This window comes from Spinacia oleracea, chromosome 3, assembly GCF_020520425.1.
Source record: "Spinacia oleracea cultivar Varoflay chromosome 3, BTI_SOV_V1, whole genome shotgun sequence".
In the NCBI taxonomy this organism is placed as follows: domain Eukaryota; kingdom Viridiplantae; phylum Streptophyta; class Magnoliopsida; order Caryophyllales; family Amaranthaceae; genus Spinacia; species Spinacia oleracea.
The window spans coordinates 34,190,854-34,213,495 of NC_079489.1; the positions used below are offsets into that span (position 1 = coordinate 34,190,854).

A 22,642-nucleotide genomic window follows, 5' to 3' on the forward strand; every position below is an offset into this window, starting at 1 on the left:
CAAACAGATCAAATATCTCATGTAATCTCCAACAGAATTCTTATTATCAAATACGAAGTAGTACATACATCTATTTTAAAGAAATGCAATGTTTTTATTACAAAGCAAACAACCCCTTTTAAACTACTTGTATTGATTTTATTGTGCAACATTGTTAATACAAGCAATAACTCTCGAAAAAAATCAAGTGACAGACAAACATTTTTTATGATCCTAGAGTAATGTCTTCTGGTCTAAAAGAGGTATAGGTCAACTGACACAAATCGGAAAGTCATCTAAGATATGATTTGTAAGGTTTCTTTTCCTTTGACTGCACATCCTCCTTTTTTTCTCAGCTGGATTTGAAGTAATCCTTACAGTTTTGTAGGACTTCGACCTCCTCTGAATGAGCCATATAATGGTTGTGACCTTCTAAAAGTAAAAATATCATCAATGTTAACATACTTTGCTTGTTCTGCGCTAGTCTTGTCGACTTCATAGTCTGACAAATGTGAGGATCCATACACCCTTACGCTCAGTGATTTCTTTCGGGTGGCATTAACTTTGATAAATTCATCAAAGTAATCTACTAGTTCTTGTTGAGTCAGCTGTTTTAATGCTGTGACCTGTTATGATATACCAACATGAGCATATAACCACAGTAAAAATCCTGTTTCTGGAGTTTTTCAAATGAATACATACCTCAGATTCTTTCCTGTCAAATTTGAAAGTCCCGTCAGTAATTTCTTTCCAGAAGAACCTAGATTCTTCTCTCAGATTCTTGTGCTTCTCCAGCTTGCTATCAACAAGTGAATTGACATTTTTCTGTCCCAAAAAACAGCAATTCTAAACATCAATTGAAAAAAATTTGCAGAATATGAGCAAACACGATCACCCCTTTGATTATTAGTGTATATTTTGGGCAAAAACAAATTAGGCATTATCATATGAAGCGCGTGGTTGCATCCATATACATCAATCAAAATGTTAATTACTCAATATCAATTAAGCCTGGATCATGTAAATTAACGACGATTGTAACATATTAGTCCGTACTACTTATTGATGATCAGAGGATCTTATCACTATTATGATTTATGACTGTTATCTTAAATCTGATAACATACACCATTTCCTCTCAAGTGAAGAATTTTTCTTCATCAACAATAGAAGATTTTTATGGAACTAGTTGTCACATGTTTTCATCATTAACGATTACATTTGTTGCTTACTAATCTATGCTACTATCTCAAATTCTTAATGTAAAACATATACAACTTACCTTGAACTCATCTTCACTAAGCTGGCGAAGTTCACCCTCAAACTTACTAAGAAATGCCTCGACTCTCTGGTCAATATGACTTGGACCCTGTACCGCAGAAAATCAAAGTGATTCACATGGACAAGATTTCCAGCAAAAATATGTATGTAATGATGGCACCCTACGTACCTTTGCTGTAGATTGGATGATAAATTGCAAACCATGGATGCCACAAATATTCCTACACAAAGAATTTCGTAAATAAACTACAGTAGTTAAAAGTGCTGGAGAATAGGATCATAAACCTTACCTCTTCATAAGTACAGTTATGTATCCAAGTTGCTCAACAGATCGAAGCTGGTGGAACGTTGGTTGTTTGGCAACAAGAGCAATAAGCTCAAGCTTTACATTTGCCAGATAATCATCTTGATGTACCTATAATCATTGAAGTGGTAATTAATATCAAAATCCGAGAAGACACACTCTCCTCCCCACATTATTTTACAAAGTTTCCAGAGACGAATGTCTCAAATTGACATGCCTAAGATTAGCTGAATTATTCTCGGTAAATCACACATCAACAAAATTCCTAACAGTCCGAGAATTAGCCTTTAACGATGGAAAAAGTAAAATAAAGTGGCTTATTAACAGTTATGAAGGCAACTCCTCTTACAATTCTATGATTGTAGGCTTTTAGCTTTCTTCAAAAGTACGAAGGAACCTTACAGTTTCTTCGATTTTAATTTAATAATATCCAGAAAGGAACTCTAATTGCCAAGTGCAAACAGTTAGCTTTACGAATTGGCCGAGCAATAAAAATTTGCAAACTGATTTTGGTAAAGAATCATTATTTATAGCTTAAAATATTCTTTCAAACCATATCTTGTGCATAAACTTAACCAGTAAGTTCTAAATATCTATGATGGCCAAACCATCTTATACAGGTATTCAATTGTATTAATCAATACATGTAAAGATTTTATAACAGATAATAATGGCTACTCCCCCCCATATAGAATTAATTGGTGTACTTTCCATAATCGGCCGTATTTTATTAATTGGTGCACTTTCCATTTTATGGAAATTTCTCCCCTTATTTTATAATTTCCTTCTTACCCTAAGGACCCCACTAGTCATATTTTATCATTTATTTTTTGTCTTTTCTTTCCTTAAATACTTTAATACCCTAGCAATCTTTATTACAATTGTTTATTCTCCATTTACCCCACTAACATTTAATTTTAGACCTTATAGAGTAGGGTATGGGTATAAATAAAAAGAATTAGGGTCCGGGTATTGCTAGACCCCACCGAGACCCTACCCATTGCCATCCCTACTTGGCACATCCAGTCAAAATTACACATAAATCTATAATTTTGCAGAGTCATGGTCTGGATAGAGATCATAAAGCTCTAAAGAAATATAAAAAAAATATTTTGACAAGAAATATAAAAAAAAACCCTGCACATGGAAATCACCTGAATACAGTGAACAAGGCAGGAATTCTCATCACTTGGATTCAACCCTTTGGCACTATAGCAGAAACGTTTTCCTTTTCCGAGCTTCACAACTCTGTTAGTCTGATGTTGCGAAGGAAAAAGAGGTTGGCAAAGAGGGTTTGAATTCTTAAAAAATGCACTTTCAACTTTATCAATAGTTGACTCAGCCTCACCCTGCTCAATGTTCCCTGAAAATTTGCCAGTATTAACAGCAATTAGAAGACGGAGATAATATCCACATTTCAAGTAACTTTTGGAGTACTAACCTGCAATATAACACTCAAGGAATGCTTTTGAAAGCATCAAAGGAACAAACTTGGAAAGTGCATCAGCTTCAAGATTGGGTAGAACTTCAAGTTGTTCCATCCAAGGCCATGCACCGTCTTGCTGAATCAATGAGCAGTAATACATTGCTTGCTGATACGGTTGCTGAAACTTGTAATTTTGGTACTGCTTTATTATAGTCTCCTGTGGGGCATAAGCATAAGTTTTAACCATTGTGATTTTGGTAAGTTGTTTAATCATATTGTCTTCTATAAACATACATTCAACGAAAATATGTGTAACATACAAAATGTCAAAATGTTTTCAAAAAATAAGTAATTTCAGAATTTAAAAATGACAAAAATGCTAAAACAGCCTGTTTGAAAATTCTATTAGAAGACATGAATGATGTATGGGTCAACAGCAGTGTTACCTAATCCTCCAATCAGCCCACGAACCGCGAACCGAAAAAGCGAATTATAGCATCAAAATGGTATAATTTTGGTCTAATTTAGCAAATTAGGTAGCGAATTGCGAACCCATACCCAATCTCATACTAGCGAACCAGGTAACAGTGGTCAACAGTAAAACAAGAAAAACAATGTAGGATAAGAAAAAGAATATATTTGTGATATAAGGCCCTACAGCACACCCACAATAATTGGACACCACAAAAACCTATATCAAGTTATCAACTGCTCTATTTCAGAGGCGAAATATCCATTGTATCACCTACTTCCCTGGGAACTTCCTCACATGGATCGATATTCTTATTCAAGTTCATATGTCTTGTCGTGGTAAGGAAAGAAAGGAGTGCCCAGGGGAGATGAAGTAGAACCAAATGAAGTGGATGTTTCAGGATTTCATTCAAGCGTAGGGCTGTCCAATTCCAAACGAGCCTTAGAAAGCTAAAGCCCACAATTTCTAGCAATTATGTGGTGTGTGCAGTTGGAAAAAAACTCAGTGACTTTCACGGGTTTCAATACCTTCTGATTTATTGTGGGACAAAGTTACATATTTAGCATCTTTATGGGATAAGGCAAGAGTTACTCTCAGTTGGGTGGGTAACTAAGGAATTGAGGTAATCTGTAATTTTATTTTCATGATCAGAGGACAGCTCATCCTAATTGTTTTTTCACCTTTTTTCCTACTGCTAAGTATATTTTCTTATAAAAAATAATATCAGCAGCTCACAAGGAACTCGACCTAATTAAGTGCTTTTCACCCCTAGTCAGGTAGTTGCTCACTCCTTAAGCCAACCATCAAAAGAGAATGTTATCTCCTTTTCTCTTCACCTTCAGTCCCCAAACAACTGCAGAAATTACTCTTTTATTCACCCAGTTCCCTCTTGGCTTCTGTTACACTCGTACGGCACCACAAGACCTTTGTCAATTATGAATAATAAACTCATCCCAGAGGTGCCCTGTTTGTGGAATTCAGTTCTAACAGTAAATGAAATACAGGAACTTAACAAAACGGACATCGCAATATCATAGACGCATGTTTGCAACGTTCAGCACATTTGCAAAAAAAACAAAAAGTGCTCCTAGGGACAAGAATCCTTGAACAACCAAGAACTTTCAGTATTCAGCTACTCTTTGCAGCTCATGCCTGTGCTCTTTTGTTATATTAATATATTCTGTCGGGAGTTCAGCCAGGCATTCATGCATTGCGGTTGGGACACACAAATGTGCAGGTAAACCCAGTCGGAGAAGTGCCGTTCAACATCCTGAAATTAAATCTGGTCCGAGTATGAGCCAAGTTCGGGCTAAAGGATCCAGCTCAAAGACACACCCCAGCTCAACACAACACCTAGACCAGTTTTTAATGGGATGAACCAGCCCAGATCCTGCAAAATTGGTCATTTTTAAGTTGAGCAATTGACCTATCCAGGCTTAATTTTAGCAAGGTCCAAAAGGTCTGCCTGGACACTTCTCAGGATCAAATTTTCGGGCGGAGGCCTGGACCAGTTCTGAAACTTGTATTGTCAGTTTGTCACTGACAACATCTAACATCCATCAAATGCTTCCCTTCTGCTGTACCCAAAAATGGGGAATTACACTTCAGATGGACATTGCCATTTAACTAATACTAATGTTTGCATGTGTGGATCCCAGCGAGAGTGCGAGACCTATCGACTACTTAACCCTAAAATGGAAATAATTGGTGATATTCTGGAATTTATTATATTGTAATTCTCTGGCTTTTTTGGATTTTGACTGTGTTTTTAAATCCCCAACTTCTTATAGATTGCGACTTTGAAAACCAGAGTTTGAACTGAAGACACATTCCAATCATCATAAATGCAAGGAAATCTAGTGTTCAGTATCTGATAGTATTTTCAAACTATAATGCAATAGTCACATTTTGACAGGATTGATGATGGTAATGGACATCATTCTGGTAGAATGAAAACTTTGTTTAGGAAATTAAGTAGGTCCATCAGATGAGGGTATAAGGAGAAACCTCCTTCACACTGATACGAACTTTAGACATAGAACCCTCAAGTTCAGAGGTAGGGTGGAGAGCAACAAATTTCTGGCCCGCCTACAGCTCTTGGTCGAGTAAAATCTTGCGGAAAGATTAATCCTTCAGACACATAAAAGGACTTTAAACAAAAAAAAACATCTTACCTTTATAACGGCAAACCTGTCTTCTCTTACTTCAAACTTCATAATCATATCAACTATTGTATCCAACAAGACCCCCAATTTGTGATTATAACCAACTACCGTCACCTACAAAGACAAAATAAAATTATTACAGATACATTGAGGAGGATACTTAAAGTCGATTCTTTTAAGATATAAAAAAAAATCACACGAAGAAAACAACACAGCAGATAGCCAGATACTAGATAGTGCAAAGGACACAACATTTTCTTTCAAGATTATGAGAAAACACACCAAACTCACTGGGCATCTAAAAAGGAAAACATTAGGAAAAACATTGTTCACATCAAACCAAAGTTGCAAAAATCACAAGTGTTGTGTGCCATAACACCTTCACCTCATCAGGCTCACAGCAGTTTATGCAATAATTGCACTTCAACTAAAGAACCCAATTCCCCAAAGCACCTTCAGCTGCTTTCTCCTCTTCAAACCCAACTAGCTCACGTATCATCTCAAACAAAGGAAGATGACCAGCCCAAATCTTCCCTTTTAAACCAAAAAGATTGCATCAGAAAACAGACATCTCACAGTGTAGGAAGAAGTGAGAAGAACACTCTGGATACTCATAACACACAGTTCAAGTTTGTTTGGTCAGAAACTACTCTATCCCCAAAGAACTTCACCTTTCTCTTGGACACATGTATTTAGGAGAGAATTGATGGTGGAGAATTGTTGAGTAAACTTGTTTTGAAAAAACAAATAAACGGTTATACGAAGTACTTTTTTTTTTTAAAGTGAGAAAGTTGTTTGAGTAGTAGTACTTTTTGATATCCTCTATTACTATTTACCTTAATGGGGCCCACATCTTCACCCCCTAAACCTCACTTCTCTTTCTTTAATGAATTCCCTGTATAACTCTCCCCAACACTTTAAGTACAAATCTCTACATCACATACTATGTCTCCCTATTGAAGATTCAAATTTGCCTGGGTTTCTGCAGCAAGTATTTTTCTATAACTTTTAAGTAATTGATGTGCAATTGGGAGTCCAGGATTTTCATTTAGTTGAATAAGTATTATAATATCAGAATTAGTCTTACATTAAAAAAAAATCAATATTTCTTATTGTAGAATAACTACCTTTTTTCCTCTTGAACGCACCACCCTAACCAACAGTGAAATACACCTTTCAAGATCTAGAAATTAGTTAGCTAATCACGATATTTTTTTTATATCAAATACATTTTTGTATAAAGTCAAGATACTTCTATGAGTAATTTCATATATAGATTAAGAAAATAACTTCTTATAAATTATTAAATAGTTATTCAATATCAGTTTATGGTTAGCAAAATAAAAAAATTATTTGTTAATTTAGAAAATAAAATCAAGAGGGTATAAACGGTAGTTCACATTTTTGACGCCGTCTCAGGCGTTCCTTTATATAATAGAGATAAGGGGTCATTACTCATGTTAGGGGTTTTCAATTTGGGGGAACAGGGTTCATAAATCATGTTTTTTTTGGGAGGGGGGGTGGGGGAGAGGTACAGTAAGAAGGGGAAAGGTCATAGGGAGGAGGCACTGAACCCCACAGCTCACCAAGGATACGTGAACCTAAATTGAGACATTAAATATTAAACTTATTTTGGAACAAGCTCAAACACCTGAGTATGAGTTCACAAATTGCCGAAGTGAAAGTCATAACACGGCAATTGTATTCCAATCAATTTAATGTTTTTTAATTGGAACTAACATAACATACGAAGTACTAAGAATGAAAAGAAATATCAAATTTGTTGGACCATCCCAAACAGTACACACTAGCTATTAGACCTCACCCTGGTTCTACAGGGTAGCATCGTAGAAGTAAAGAGGGGGAAAGCTTGTATTCCATCAAAGTGGCCACTGGAGGCACACTAACCTCTGTAAAGGAGGTTTGTGCGGCTTCCCGGCCGTCTGTGCAATTGTGAAGTACATTTCATTAGTATTTCTTAGAAAAATACTTTCCATGTAAAGTATACAATATAGATTTTTCCGCATACCGCCTTGCGGCAATCTTACTGACTGAACCGTGAATCCGTGATAACAAACTTAACCAAGGAGTATTGGGGACCAAGTTGCAGTTTCATACTGCTGAAGATCCTGTCAATTCATTCCTAGTGGATCCTCCTCCAAATCTAGCCTAGAACTTAATGAAGATATGGTTTCCAGCCGAATGGAAGAAAATGCGGCGAATATTCTACTGTCCCTCGTTATAGGACTCAACAGGTACTTTTGAATCTCTTTCCTTTTCAGAAACCAAAACCAAGAAGCAACATATAAACGCATAAATTGACAAGCAAATCCAAAAACAGAATAACCAAAATATCATACAAGATTGACTAATTAAGAATCTGCACCAACCAACATTAAGATCTACAAATCAACCAAGTGACATATTGAAAATGAAACATTCCTCTGAGCTTTTAGTTCCTCATGCATTGATGTACATCGCATGAAAAATATACATACCCTTGAGCTATGAACATTTTCCTGATTTAAAAAATGAACGGATTACCTCAAAACCACAATCTGTAGGGTTAATCCCATAGTGAAGACCAGCAACCTGAGCATCGTAAGCTGAACAAGAGACAGTAGACGTCAATTTTTAGCACAATTGGGCAAGAGTTCCATCATCAGTTTGATGAAAGTAGTAAGCAGAGCCCGTTGAACAAAAATGGAATAAATACACTATAAAAGCATGCAGTAGCATTTTTCCACCCTGTAATTTAGAAGAACCGAAGGAGAGGCAGATGCCAAAAAGGAATCTTCCTGAATAGAAGTTTTCAGATAGCGTACCATATTCATTCAAGTAATCTGTTAACAATCTTGTGAAGATGTCTGTAAGGACTTCTGATTCGGGGGAGTTTCCAGCATACGGGCAGTGAAAATCTATTTTCACATAAGCCTTGGGGATGAAAAACATGGTATCAGGTTTGTACCATAATCTGGAATAAGATGATGTCCTTAACAAAATGGGGTACGTGACCTGTTTCAACATTAAGATTAATCACTCTCACTGTAAACGAAGAGCACCAACCGCATAGTTTGAAAAGGTATAATATGAACTCATATACCTTATCCTTGAAATCTTTGATTGATAAATCAGTAGGAATGAATACATTGGCTGCTGGTAGATGCAGATTCTCATTAGGAGAAGCAGTTACCCATTCCTGCAAAAGACCAATCAGAAATTAATGCCTACAACCAACACAATCACACTAGTGATACAAATAGAAATCACACCTTGTACTAAAAGTCTACAAATGCTCCATAATTATTTTATTTACATCTATTCACTTATTTATGATGGTTTTAAGACCTCCCTTAAGTCCTCAACCACCAGCCATACGGCAAAACAATAAATATTACGCAGATGTGAAGGATGAACTAAAGCCACCTGAATTGTCGAGGAGGAAATCTTCTCAATGGAATAACATGTTCCATACCACGGCTCTGCCAAGTCTGTATGCCCTTCGAAGGTCTTTGATTCCCAAAATATCCTGCAAAGAATTCGGGGTAACCAAACAATTCTGTATTAGCATACAGCAAAAGATATGTCAGAGACTCACATATTCTAACTACAACTCCCCCAGAAAAGTGCTAAAAGCCTAAAACAACCGCGACTACCATGCAGATCCCAAATCAGCCATGATTTGTGGTGGTATAGATGAAAGCAACAAACCGTAATCCTCTACCCACCCCGATCCCCACCCATGATAAATCCGCAAATTATTCCATGGGTCCAGGACCATGGTTCCACACCACAAACATTTTAAATAAACAGGTAAAACTATGAACATAAAGAGAAACTTCTTAACAACACATCATCAACAAATAGATCTTAAACATGCAGCAAAAAGAAAAGAAAAAAAAAAATTATTCATAGAGAGAAACGCCATTTAAACACATCACCAACGAAAAAGATTGTAAAAATACAGGCAAAACCGTAGAGAAGAAATTTCATAAGATCACATCAACAACAAATAGATTTTAAATATAGAGTATTCTCCTCTATGTTCAAATGTTATATGTTTATAAAATTTAACCCGAGTGTTTAAAAGTTGGGACTGGGAACACAATGAGCGTCATGGTCCAGGTCCATAGATCAATGTACATGGATTGTAATAAACCTATATTACTATTTCTAATAGGCCAACCAAGCTTAAAGTTAAAGGAGAAGACAACATGATCGAGAATGACCAAATAAAACACAAAACCAGAGACTGCAGTCATGCTAAGCATCAGCGTCAGTGCTAATTCTCCAGTCAAAAAAATATGTTGACACAAAAACAAGGGTCCCTTATTACAAAAGTCAGTATCATAAGCACATTTGAGATTTCACAAGTACGGATATTTAAGGAATTCTCCCTAATATGGTTTCTCCAGTCTTACATACCCTGAATTAGTTCCCTCACTCTTGTTAAGCGAACACAGTGAAATGGAATAGAAAACAGTGAGAAGATAATAGAGAAACAAGCAAAGGATCGTTATCAAACATTGAAGAGGAATACAGAATGAAACACTTAAACATCATTAACCACAGTATTATCCGTATATCAATGTACCTCATATTTTCTGGATTAAGTTCGTCTAATATCATTTGGATAGTGCTTGGATTGAAATTAGATGGCAGTGATGATCGGGCCAGCCAATCTCTAGGTGGATATAACTGCAAATATATGGCGAAAAAGGATAGTAAACAGGCAGATGCCGCAATATTACATTCACACAATCAAACAAACCGCACACACAGAAAACCAGTTTATAACAATTCAAATAATTTGATGTTTATCAATCTACTAAAAACAGGCAACACCTAAATTATTTTTCGGTACAAATAATTTAATTTTATTGGTTGTCTAGCCAAATTTCTATGTTGCCCGATTTGTTCTTTCTGAAACCAAACACAATTTCTCTTACCGGGGGAAGAAGGAAGGGGATGAACACAGAGTTGCAAAATAAGATGCCTAAAGATTTTTAGCATGAGCTTAAAGTCTGGCCTATGTTACTCAAATTTGACTGCTTTGTTATGCATGGGTACATGTTAGACTCGACTGTTTCTAAAAACGCTTGCGTATTTTTGGTACAAAAAGGAGTTTCCAATCACCCACAGGTGCGTTGGAGCATCAAGCAGTTGACATGAGTACTTGAGGTAAACACCACTTTTTAGGGCTGCCACTCGCGTTCACAGTGGTATATGTCTCTTTGTAAATGACAACATAGGGACAAAGTGCATTTTCCAGTCAAGCGAAAAATGTGAAATGACTCACAAGGGTAATATTAGCACAATTGTTTCCAAGACAGAAACGCAATCTTACCTGCATATCGCTTGAAATATCAACCACATAGTCAGCGGGACGATTTTTGTCCTGATAATGGAATGAGGTCTCACATATTGCTGAAAGCTTCACAACAATGAAAGGAGTTTTAGAATCCACTGTAACTAAAGATAATTACTGAAGAAAAGATACCCTGTTTTTAGACTGAGAAGTGAGCAGTTGTAAGAAAAGGTGGATAAAGGAAGAGAGATGTAGTAAAAAGAATGGGCAGGTGTAAGAAAAAGGTGGATAAAGTAAGAGAGAGCGGAAAGATGTGAACATTGTGGGGTCAGAGGGTGGTAAAATGTGTTTACCAAAAATAGAATAGAAGTAGAAGTGGACACAGAGAAGAACACCCCTTAACGGAAAGTGGATACACCAAAAAAAAAAAAGAAAAAAAGAACAGAGGTAATATTAAAATCTACAGCACAATTCAAGAAAAAAGATCGACACATAAATTTATGCGATTTCCTAACCTAATTTGGCTGAAGAGTAGATACAAGAAATCGACTATCAAAATAATTCACAGAATACCTCACTAAAAATCCATTCACACACGCCCGACTTCTGTAAAAGCTGGATATATTTAAATAGCAAGCCCACGACACTTTGTATGTTCTCTGCAAAAGGGAAGAAAGAGACCAGCAATGATTCACACCATAAAGACAAAATAAACGGTGAAGACATCCACCATTTTAGAATTCGAAAATTTCTTTTTACATCAAAGCCCCATTTCTCAAGATATTCCTTTATGCCTGGGTAGGATCCTAATGGCTAATGTTAAAGAAAATTGACTGGCAATCAACCTGCCGAGCCCTGCATCTCAGTGGTGAAGACTGTCCAGACTCCTGACTCCTGACGAGGGATCAAATCCGTGAACTTTCTAAGTTATCCTTTATTGAATTAAATTTACATTGTATAAAGAATATTTCAGTCTCCTATACCTTAAAGGGACTCATAAATAAAGGTAAGTCTGGAAACTAATAAAACTTATTACAAGAAATGGTGCCACGTGATGTAGGATAGTGCAAGTTCACAGTACTTTTTCATTAACTACGTTGAAGAGAAAAAATTAGACCAACCAATGCATAATTCACAGTATGTTTCCTCATAGCACTACATTAAAAGAAGTAAGGATATCTAGCTTCAAGTGTCATAAATGGCTATTTAGTAGAACTGTGGATATTTATCTGTTCTTTTAAAGTTTTCAAGACGCATGGCAGACTAGCATCAAAACCTCTTGCATGACTTTAACTTTCAAGCATAGATAAAAAAATGCGGTATCGGTCACGGTCGCGGGATCGGTCGCGGAGTCTCGGTAACGGAAATGATACGTTAGTCGCGGACCGTGTCGCGGTTGTCGCGTAGGAATTTGAAACTTAAAAAGAAGTCCATGTCAGCCCCATTCACTACCTACCCTAGTCCCCCTCCCCTAAACCGTATACGTGACATAATTAAAATGAATTCCTTTGTCTACCTTCTCTCTCCTCTCTTGTTTTAGATTTGAAAATGGAGTTCTCTACTCTATTTCAATGGAGTTTCTCCATTTCCTTCCTCTTTCCCTTTCTTTTTGTCGAAAACATGGGGAATTCGGCTGAAAACCGAGTAGATGTGAGGTTTACAACGTTTAATGCGGACAAAATTCGTTCGGATCGATTGAACCGGCCGAGATCTCGCCGTTTTTAAAAACACCTTTACAACTCGGGATATCTCGTATCGCCAGCCTCCAAAACCTTGTTAACTCGGGCGATACGAGTTAACTCGGGCTAGTTTTTACACCATTCAAGTCCAAATTCCTTTTGCAGCAAAATCTAACTATGACTAGAAATTGCATATTCAAAGTAAAAATGTTTGGTTAAGAATTATAAACACTTGAATGATAAAGGCATCTGAAACACTTGTAAAAAAGTGGCATCCCTGATTCTTTATTAATTTTGGTTTTTTAAATTGAGTAAAGGCAGTTGAAGTGGTACAAAATCCTTTTTCTAGTACGTAGGCACATTATTTGCTTGAAACTTGAATATTTGCATAGTATCTAATCCAAACACACAAAATGGAAGATGGTCTGTCGAAACCAGTTCTTTAAAGCTTCAGCTGCTTTGGTTCTGTTTAAGTTATTTTGTTAAGATCCTTACAGATAAAACAGGCTAGTTTGATAGGAAGAACTAACCATTCCAGTCTATTTTGCTTCCTGAATCAATCAGTTGGATCAGCTATCATTTTGATTCTTTCAACAATGCTTGGACAATCACAATCACACAAGTCTTTAATTGGAACAAAATGTAATGGAAATCACCATATTACGTACTTATTTAGGCTTTATAATGAAGTGAAAGTGGGTGTTTTTTTTTGTAGGGAAGGGCGGGGGGCGGCTGCAAAGCCTGCAATTGTTTTTCCATTAAAAGTTGAAGGCATTAATGAAAACACATAACAAGTTCATGCCATTTATATGAACTCCTCTTAGACAGCTTTGTCATCAGTGTAATAAGCATAACCACATAATAATCACCCTTTTCAGAATCAACATCACGAATCGAAATTGATTTAGCCTTACCATGCCCTGCATCTGTAAGATCGATACCAACTTTAAAAAAAGAGTACTCGGCAGTGCAGTCTGTTTCCCCTGCTGATAATCCGGTGGCCCAACCTGCAACCAAGCACTCTAATGATAAGCAATTGAAGTTCGTACAGTTGATAGAAATACCAAAGAAGCAACCATGATGAAATCGAACAGGTTGCAAGGACTACATAATGTAGAAATAAGGCTTTTAGAATTGAAACCCAATATTTTAAAGGAAATGAGATAATCAGGACTAAGTCCTATATCATAGGCCTCTAAATACAAAATGACGTGAGTGTTCCTTCAGAATTTTCTTTTAACTATCGGGACTGCAAATTTTCCATATTGTAAATCTTAGACTCACTCGGATATTGACACTGGGAATCTTATAAAGTGTCCCCCTTTGAAAAGCTTATGCGTTAACTATAAACTATCTATCCATGTTGTCCTTTTCCATCAACTGTTTAATCATTTAATTTTCCTTATAACTATTAAGTTCTAAAACAAATAAATCAAACTTAACCTAATCATAAAATTTGATCTTAGTCATAAATTTTAACTCCCGAGCAAGACAAGAGCCACCAGTCTAGTTACCTTATTATAAACATTCATATACAGGATATTCCTACAGAATTAATAACATCACAATTTTTATCAATTTTTGCGAGATCAAACATTAGCCTAAAGGAGTACTTTGAAGCTAAGTCAAATATTTGCTTTAAACCTTTTAAAAAATAATTGTTATGTTACAGCATCAACAGCAGAAAATTTGAACAAGGACAAAAAACAAAGTAACAGCATGCAAGTAACAGATTAGCTGAAGATGCAAAATTTAACAACATACATACATATAAGCAATCACTCCCGCTCACAGTTCTGAGAGAAAAGGGAAATTTGATCAATAATCCAATCAACATGTACTATCCATAAAAGAGTAGTGTCAGGTACCATACGATCGAAAACAACTGTAGGTTCTAGTGGAAGTGATAAATACTGGACAGATGTCAAACACAAATCACGTTACTTGAATGCCTGGAGCATGTAACATATGTGTAACCCACCCAATTTTTTCAAGATGTAAAACAACGATCCTTCTGCTTCATGGCCAATGAGATGTCCAAGATACTTGCATGGCGCTTCTTTGTAGTAACGAATGCTAGGAGTGATTGGCCACATAATCCTCAAAGTATGGCCATCTTTAATTGGGACAGTTTTGACAAGGATCTACAAACAAGTTAAACAGAAAACAGATGAATGCAGAACCATCAAGACTTCAACATACAGCTGATATAGAGCTTTGTGTAAAATAACCTGAAGGTGGTCTGATGTACAAGGCTGACCAGGGAAGCTGAGGGAGTTTCTATTAATATTCCGTATATCTTGAAATTTGCTTTCCACCAAGCTTTCGATTTTATCAAGACTATCTAGGATTTAAACATTAAACAAACTCTTTAGCATGTAAACTGACTGTCGTTAATCCTTTAAAATAGGCAAAAGTAACGCAGTCAGAACCTTTGGCATAGACAACAAGACGCATCAGGTTTGCCGAATAATATTCCTCATAGAATTTAATCAATTCCTCTCTTGTATCTATACCCTTCGCCTTTGGACGCACCTCCAAAGTATCCCAACTTCCTGCAATTAGGAAGGACTCAAAAGATTAATATATGCATCGGTATTCAGCTAAAGGGAACTGCTCAACTGACTTAATGAAAATTAAAGAGTTGCTTACATCTTGAAATCTTTTAAATATTCAAAGTGCAGGTTCTATCTAACACAACCTCGATAAATGATGTGATGTTATCATCAGTAGTCAGTGCATGCAAATGTCGTAAACACAGCAGCCTTGCATTACCGGTTGCTGACTAGCCCTGTATCTTCTGATGCCCTCACTTACCGATATAGAAACCAACCCGTCTTGAATTAATCTGAACCTAACTAGAACTACACGCAACAGTGCAAAACTAGGTAACCCAATTTGACCTGAACAGAAAGTGACTTAATTTCACCTGGATCAATCTAACTCGAACCATAGGCGAAACTGCAAAACTAGGTAACCCAATTTGACCTGAACAGAACTTGACCTGGTTGAATACTTGAATCTGAACCTAACTTGAAATATGATATTGTGTGAACTGTGATGTTTGGAATATGGTGGGAATTGTGATGTTGGAAACATTGTGTGAAAATCGTGTAAATGTGATGAGTATATGTGAATATGTGATGTGTGCTATATATGATAAGTTGACCATAAGTTTCTAATTTAGGAGGCGTTCGGTATTATTGTAGTTTTCTGTTTTTCTGTTTTTTTAAATATAAAGTAAACGAAACTGTGTTCGGATATACTGTTGTAAAAAACAACTTTCAAATACTTTTTACAAAACCACAACAGAAATTAGCAAACAACATAAAGTGGTTTTGATATTTTGGTTTTGGTTTTGTGAATGGGCTTGGTCATCTCTCCCCTCTGTCAATCCATCCAAAAGGTCTTGCGCGCACAAGGTGTACAATAAATTTATTGTACACCAAGATAACTTTTATGCAGTTTTTTGTAACTTTAACCTATTTTTCTGTAACTTTTATATTATAAAATTAAAAAGTTGATAGATAAACATTTTAAAGGGTTAAATGATTAATTTATACATTATTAGTGATTTTGAAGAAATAATTTTTATTCAAATGAAAAAATTTATCATTAAAAAATAGATAACTTTTACATATATAAATGTAACTTTTAAGCATTTTTAGTCAACTTTTACTCCGGTGTACAATATTTATTGTACACCCATTATAAGTAAGAATTTGTGTTCTGTATTCCGGTCTCCAGCCAGGAATAGAGGGTGACTGGAAATACCTGCTATCAACAAGTGGAGAAGACAACGATATTGACTGTCAGATTTCCGACGAACGATTTGAATTTATTTCCGACAAAATTAGATTTTATGGGTTGAATTGGGCAATTGAATAAGCAGATTAAAGCTGAGATATCCATATCAATGGAGATAGATACGATGTTGTCTGGTGGTTTATTGAGTATAATGGAGAGTACAAGAAACTCAAAGAAGATACTCTGTATTAACTTGAAGATCAATGTGCAATAAGAAGCTAATTCGAAGAAAACTGATTTTTTTTAGACGGACAAGAAAGAATATTAACTGGGCAGAGAAGTTGAATGTTGATGATAGACGGCATCTATGGTGAGTTGCCGAGTTATAATTTGGTGACTCCTTGAGTTTTGGTGAGATTATTGCCACGTGTTGGGTGGTAAAAATTTTGTAGAATGCAAAAGCTAGAAGTATTGTATACGGAGTACTCATTAGTTGTTTTTTTTTATTTGTTTTAACTTTTTTCTTTTCTTTTTTTAATTGAGAAGAGTTTGGTTTTTAATTGGTTTTGGAAAAAATTCAAAACCAAATTAAAACTAGTTTCTTGTTTTCTTAAAACCTAAAACTCAAAATTAAAGTCGATACCGAACAGGCCCTTATATTGTGGATTCGTTGTGGAATTATGATTTTGTAGATGGCTTATGGAAATAGGCATGGCAGTATGACTGGAAGCTATGGAGATGAGAAAAATGTGCTTTTACCCCAACACCTATCCTGGCAGAGAAGAGTACTTCACTTACTTAAAAGAGATTTCAGCTATCTTAAATATGTTTTGTTGTTAGGGTGTTGTGTGCTCGCTGATATGTTTTGTTCTAGTGAGGGAAAACACTCATACCTTAGCAAGAGCTAATATTTGCGTTATTTGAAGAGTCGCCGCAATTTGTACTTTTGTGATTAGGAGTTATTCTTGACGCAGTGAAGAAGATTGTTATTGGAATATACTCATTTCTGAAAGTTGATATGATGTATGGTTCTCCTCCAATTTTCTCCACCAAGGCCTCATGCTTGGAGCCTACAACCCTTTTCCCTCTCGCATTATCACTCTACAATTTTTATTCTAGATATAACATTCATAATAGTGTTTTTTAAATGCTGATTTTCACCTACATAAGCACAGGTCTATTTGCTTCTTTTCAATTCGCCTCTTCCTCTGATGTTCTAGTTCTTCTTTAAGGCTCCGTTTGGCAGGGTGTAAAACGTTTTCATAGAAAACGATTTCCCCCCTTTAATCATTTTACGTTGTTTGGTTTGGCAAGGGGTGGAAAACAATTTTCCATAATTCCCCCAAAGGTGGAAAAACTTTTTCCATTTGAAAGGGAGGGAAACCACTTTTCCACCTTTCCTCCTTACCTCCCTCTCCCTTCTTCCCCTCAATCTTCACCATCTTCTCTCATTTTCCTTTAAGGAACAAAACAAAGGAAAACTAGTTTGGAATTGTGTTTTTCCTTGAAAAATATTTTCCATGGAAAATCATTTTGCACTGAAAACGTTTTACACCATACCAAACGGAGCCTAAGGGTGTATGGAGTAGCAGAGAATATGCTAACCCACTGAGTAGTGCAAGGTACAGTGGAGTTTGGAGACCTCTGGTTACTGCCAACAACAAATTACTCTAAAGAAAATAAACAACTCAAACAATGGCTTCGAAACTTGTAAAATATAAAAAAATAGGCAAGGGTTATGTACTAAAACTAGGAGCATGAACAAACTCCATCAGAACTCAATGATAAACCAAGGTACACTGGCACATGCACTATATGGCAAAGTGTATGTGTAGTAGATTAGACAGGAACGGAGGTAGTATCAACTTCGAAATGGTACAAGCTGAGGATGTTCACATACTTAAAGTTCAATGTCTATAGTAATTTACCTGTACTGAATTTGTGATAGGGATGGGCTGGTGAACTGAGATGTTTTTTGAGCTGCAAACATGGACGGCATCATGCATTAGCATACTGATTTACATCAGAAGATCATTGGGCAAATCAAATGAGAAATTTATCAGAAATACAATTATAAATATGAAACATAACTTGTGAATGTGAATCATTAACGTTAAATATCTACTTTGACTCAACAAGTGATTGGTTTAACCAGACAAAATCCAAATGTTCCCAGGCTCGTCAAGAAGTGAGCAAAAAAACACCTAGTAAGCTTCCATAAACCTTATATAATGATAAATATGTAGAACAAATAAACGGAAGATATTTTAACAAGCTGAGATAACAATCAAGCACGATATGGAGATAGCAATTATATGAAACATGTTTCAAGGGCCAACAAGGAGAAAAATAGGCACATACTTTTACACATTGAATGAAGAAGACTAGGCTATTAGCAAGTAATTGAAGGAAGAAAAAGAAGTAAAAGCACCATTCCAATAATAAATAGACTCCATAAACAAAAAAAATCAGATCTAAGGTGAACCTGTAGCATCAGAGTAGCATGTAAAAAGACAAAAAACCCAGTGTGCATATTTGAAGCGTTTAAGGAAATATAAAGATGCTATTATACAAACTGACCAAAATATAAAGAAGGTACCTGGTTCATGCGCCAACCATCAGAAAGCAAGTTCTTTTGATGTTCTAAGGATTAAACAAAAAAAAAGTAGTCAGTAGGGACACAAAAGGCAGTACACCTGAACAAGTGAACATCAATCTTATTGAGAACCTAAACAAACTGGTAAAAATCCAAGCCTTAACCAGCAAGGTGACAGCTATCCAAGGTACCTGAATCTACAGCTTTGATTTCCCTCATGGTAGCATCAGGAGACATGAGTGGCTTGATAAAAAACTGTGCAAACCTGAACCAAACAACACCTGGGCTGAGACTTGCAGCAGGGAAAAAAAGATAGATATGCATATTCCTATTTGAAATATATGGAATGAAACATATTTAAAAAGAACAAAAAGAAAGTGTCATTAACCTATCTAGAGCCTCCTCGAAAGAATCCGCATTGACGTCAAAGTAATAGTTGGTATACTCCGATGCAGTGAAAGCATTTGTGTGACCACCATGCTGTTCATCAACAAAAGACCACTTGTATATTAGCATTCAAACAGATTTTCACCTTTTCTATAAATTTAGTAATGAGCTGACTTGTACTTCAACAAGCATGATATGACCTATCATCACAAGTTAGTTCTGTTCCAAAACGATACTTCTAAGCCTATTAGTCTTTGCATAACAAAAACGTCTGTTCCAAAACGATGTATTCTAAGCCTATTAGTCTTTGCAACACCATTTATCAACTTTCATACCCATGATGACCCAGAAAATATTAGGTACAACCAAAAATGAGGATGACATAAGGCGCCAGCAAGGCAAAACCTTTACATAGAAATTATGGCCCAGTACTGGCCCAAAGAGAAAGAAAATAATTGCATGACTTCCCACTACTACGATGGAAAACCATTCAAGGACATCCCTCTTTTATAAAACATGGCAAAACCAGAGGAGCAGATGTACAATTATCAAACAAAGTGTCACAGAAAACGTAAAGGATTCTCTAGTTTTGTTTGTCTTCATAACAGCTATCAAACACACCTTGAAGAAAAAGAAGAGGTAGCTATTCCTAGGAAAGCTATGTCAACATTGGTCAACTATGGAGAAAAGAAGGAAAAGGTCCAAGGTGTCGGATGCTTCCTTCACAAAAGAAGGAAATTCAAGTAACTCCCTCCGCATGATTATTTGCTTCTACCAACAAGGAAACACTAGATTCAACATCAATATAAGAACTCGGCCTTTATTCTTCCTCCCTAAAAAGAATGTCCAAATATAAACAATAAATAACATTCTTTTTAGCGGAAATATGAAATCATAAAAGTAGTAATAATGTAGTAGAAGCATCATAGTTTGAACTCCCGAGAAAGGTTCAGAAAACCTCTAAACTAGATTCTCAACTTAATATCTACCAATTTCAGATTCTTGACCTTACAGATAAAACACAGTAGTGTATATATTTCTGAAAAAACTACAAATGACGAAGCTATTTTGTTTTATAGTAGTACTAGCTAAGTACCTCTGTTATGTACTTGGAGTAACTATCTTCTGTAGGGTACTTCTCACTGGCATAAAACAACATGTGCTCTGCAAAACACAACATTGAAACTAAAAGGTTAATTTTAAAAAATTACATCAACTGTTTGGTTTTGACTCTTAACAGATTAGCCACGTAAACCACTGCTATCGGGAATGTCATCAGGTAATAGCACGAATATCCACAAATAGGTAATCATATAGTATATATGTTAAATTATGGCTTTTTCTTCTCCAATAAAACATCATATTTTGTAGCTAAAAACAATAGGGCGCTTGCCAATGGCCAATCGCCAAAATTTACAATCAACTAAGCACCCTATCACTTAAGCTATTCATGCTTATTGAATAGACTCAAGCAACCTCATAACTTGATTAAATTATTTTTATCTACATTTGTTTGATATATTAATAAAATTTATTATTTCATTGTCTTGGTTCAAGGCGAAAATTTTACTCTATCGAAATTGTCTAAACATATTGCACATATAAATCATATTCAAGAAAACAACAGAAAAATGGGACCATCTTCATACCATGCAGCAAAAATATTCATTTTTGCCACCACTGATTAGAGCAAAAACACAAATATAACACTAAACGGACCATCTTCTCACAAACAAGAATTTTGTTATTTGTCTTTTCGTCCTCGAAAGTTATTTGCCAGATTCATATTACAGTAAAAATAAACACAAGCTAATTCTTCATATCACCACACGCAAAAAAGCTCAACTCGAACAGTACAAAAAATTTCACCAAAAAGAAATCAAATTAATTGAATAACAAATTCAACTTATAAAATAAAGATAACATCGATCGCCGATTCCGCAAGAATCATAAGAAGCTAAGAAATTGAAAATAAGGAAAAGCAGAAAATACCGAGAAAATGAGCGAGTCCTTCAAGACCTTCAGGGTCACAGAAAGAGCCGACATTGACATTCATAGAAGCAGCACACTGTCGAAAACAAATCGAAAGGTCATCAAATCATCAAAAAGTTAGAACACAGAGCAAAAATTCAAAATTAAATTAATCAAAATTGAATTTTAAAAGATCGATGAAATGAAATTAAGACCTTGTCAGTATCAGGATCGCTGATAAGAAGAATTTCGAGAGAATTAGGGAGGACGAGTCGCTTGTATTCTCTGTTATCAGTTCGGGGCTTCAGTATCTCCGCCATTTCTGCATCTTTGTGAACCGCCATTTTTGGTTTTCTGAAGAAGTAGGAGAGAGAAAAAGGATATTGCGAGTATGAAGAAAGAAAGAAAGAAAGAAGAGGAGACTTTGATTTTTATTTGGGCGTTTGTTTGAGTAAAGATGTCATTGGCCTTGCCCTATTAGGCGCCGAGGCGTGGCTCATGAACGTTTGAAAAATGGATGGATATTCTCACCCAAGAATATGGTTGAATATATTACTCATAAGTTGCAAGTCTAGTAAACGCTTTAGTAATTCTATTATTGGAAAAGGTCGAGAATGTTCTAGGAGGATCTTAGAGCATCTCCAATGGTTGTAGCTAGGGACTAGTTTGAAATTTATAAAATTTTCAAGCTAAAAGCTAGACCATTGGAGTGAAAATAACAAATTAGCTTTGCCAAGCAAATTAGCTTAAACAAGCTAATTTGCTTGACAACTAGCTCTCAAAATTGCCAAATAATTAATTGACAAGTGGACAAGTGGAATAAATTTAAATAACAAGCTAGTTGCTAGCCATTGAGGCACAAATTAGCTAGACAATAAAATAGCTTGAAATCTTATGTGGCATAATAAGCTAATTGTCAAATTAGCTTACCATTGTGGATGCTCTTATACAAAGTTGTGTGGGTTGATTTTTCGTCGATTAAATCTCGTTTATATTATTAATTTGTATGTTTATTTAATTGAATTATATGAAATATTAAAGTTAAGAATGATAGATTGACTTGTACGTAGTAATTTCAAAAAATCTGCAACAGATTGGTCTCTATTGGAGCAGATATGGGTGTCACTTGAGGGGTAGAGTAAGATATTCATATTATCGTGTACGGGTCGGTAAAAAATCCGATCTAGTTCATCTGATACGGAAAACGGATATCCAATCCGACTTTGATATTTCAGATTAGATATCCGAAAAATTCCGGATCGGATTCAGGTCAGATTATAAAATTTCTGGATAACATTTTTTTTTAAAAAAATAGCTTTTTTAAAAC

The 22,642-nt window shown here is 35.7% G+C and overlaps 1 protein-coding gene across 1 annotated transcript; it reads right to left on the bottom strand.

The window, feature by feature from the left end:
- Positions 1-15: 15 nt before the first annotated feature.
- LOC110779098 (insulin-degrading enzyme-like 1, peroxisomal) lies at positions 16-21,804 on the bottom strand. The gene is made up of 26 exons (XM_021983632.2): positions 21,531-21,804; positions 21,337-21,412; positions 20,441-20,508; positions 19,346-19,437; positions 19,149-19,222; positions 18,961-19,004; positions 18,290-18,341; positions 15,047-15,169; positions 14,846-14,958; positions 14,596-14,758; positions 13,529-13,621; positions 11,509-11,594; positions 10,975-11,061; positions 10,222-10,325; positions 9,054-9,156; positions 8,731-8,826; positions 8,453-8,642; positions 8,172-8,233; positions 5,637-5,741; positions 3,006-3,207; positions 2,719-2,927; positions 1,551-1,675; positions 1,430-1,481; positions 1,262-1,348; positions 682-804; positions 16-605 (listed from the first exon to the last, which is right to left on the bottom strand). The coding sequence occupies exons 1-26, from the start codon at positions 21,657-21,659 to the stop codon at positions 354-356; spliced, it is 2,910 nt and encodes a 969-aa protein (XP_021839324.1). The 5' UTR covers positions 21,660-21,804; the 3' UTR covers positions 16-353.
- Between the last annotated feature and the right edge of the window lie 838 nt (positions 21,805-22,642).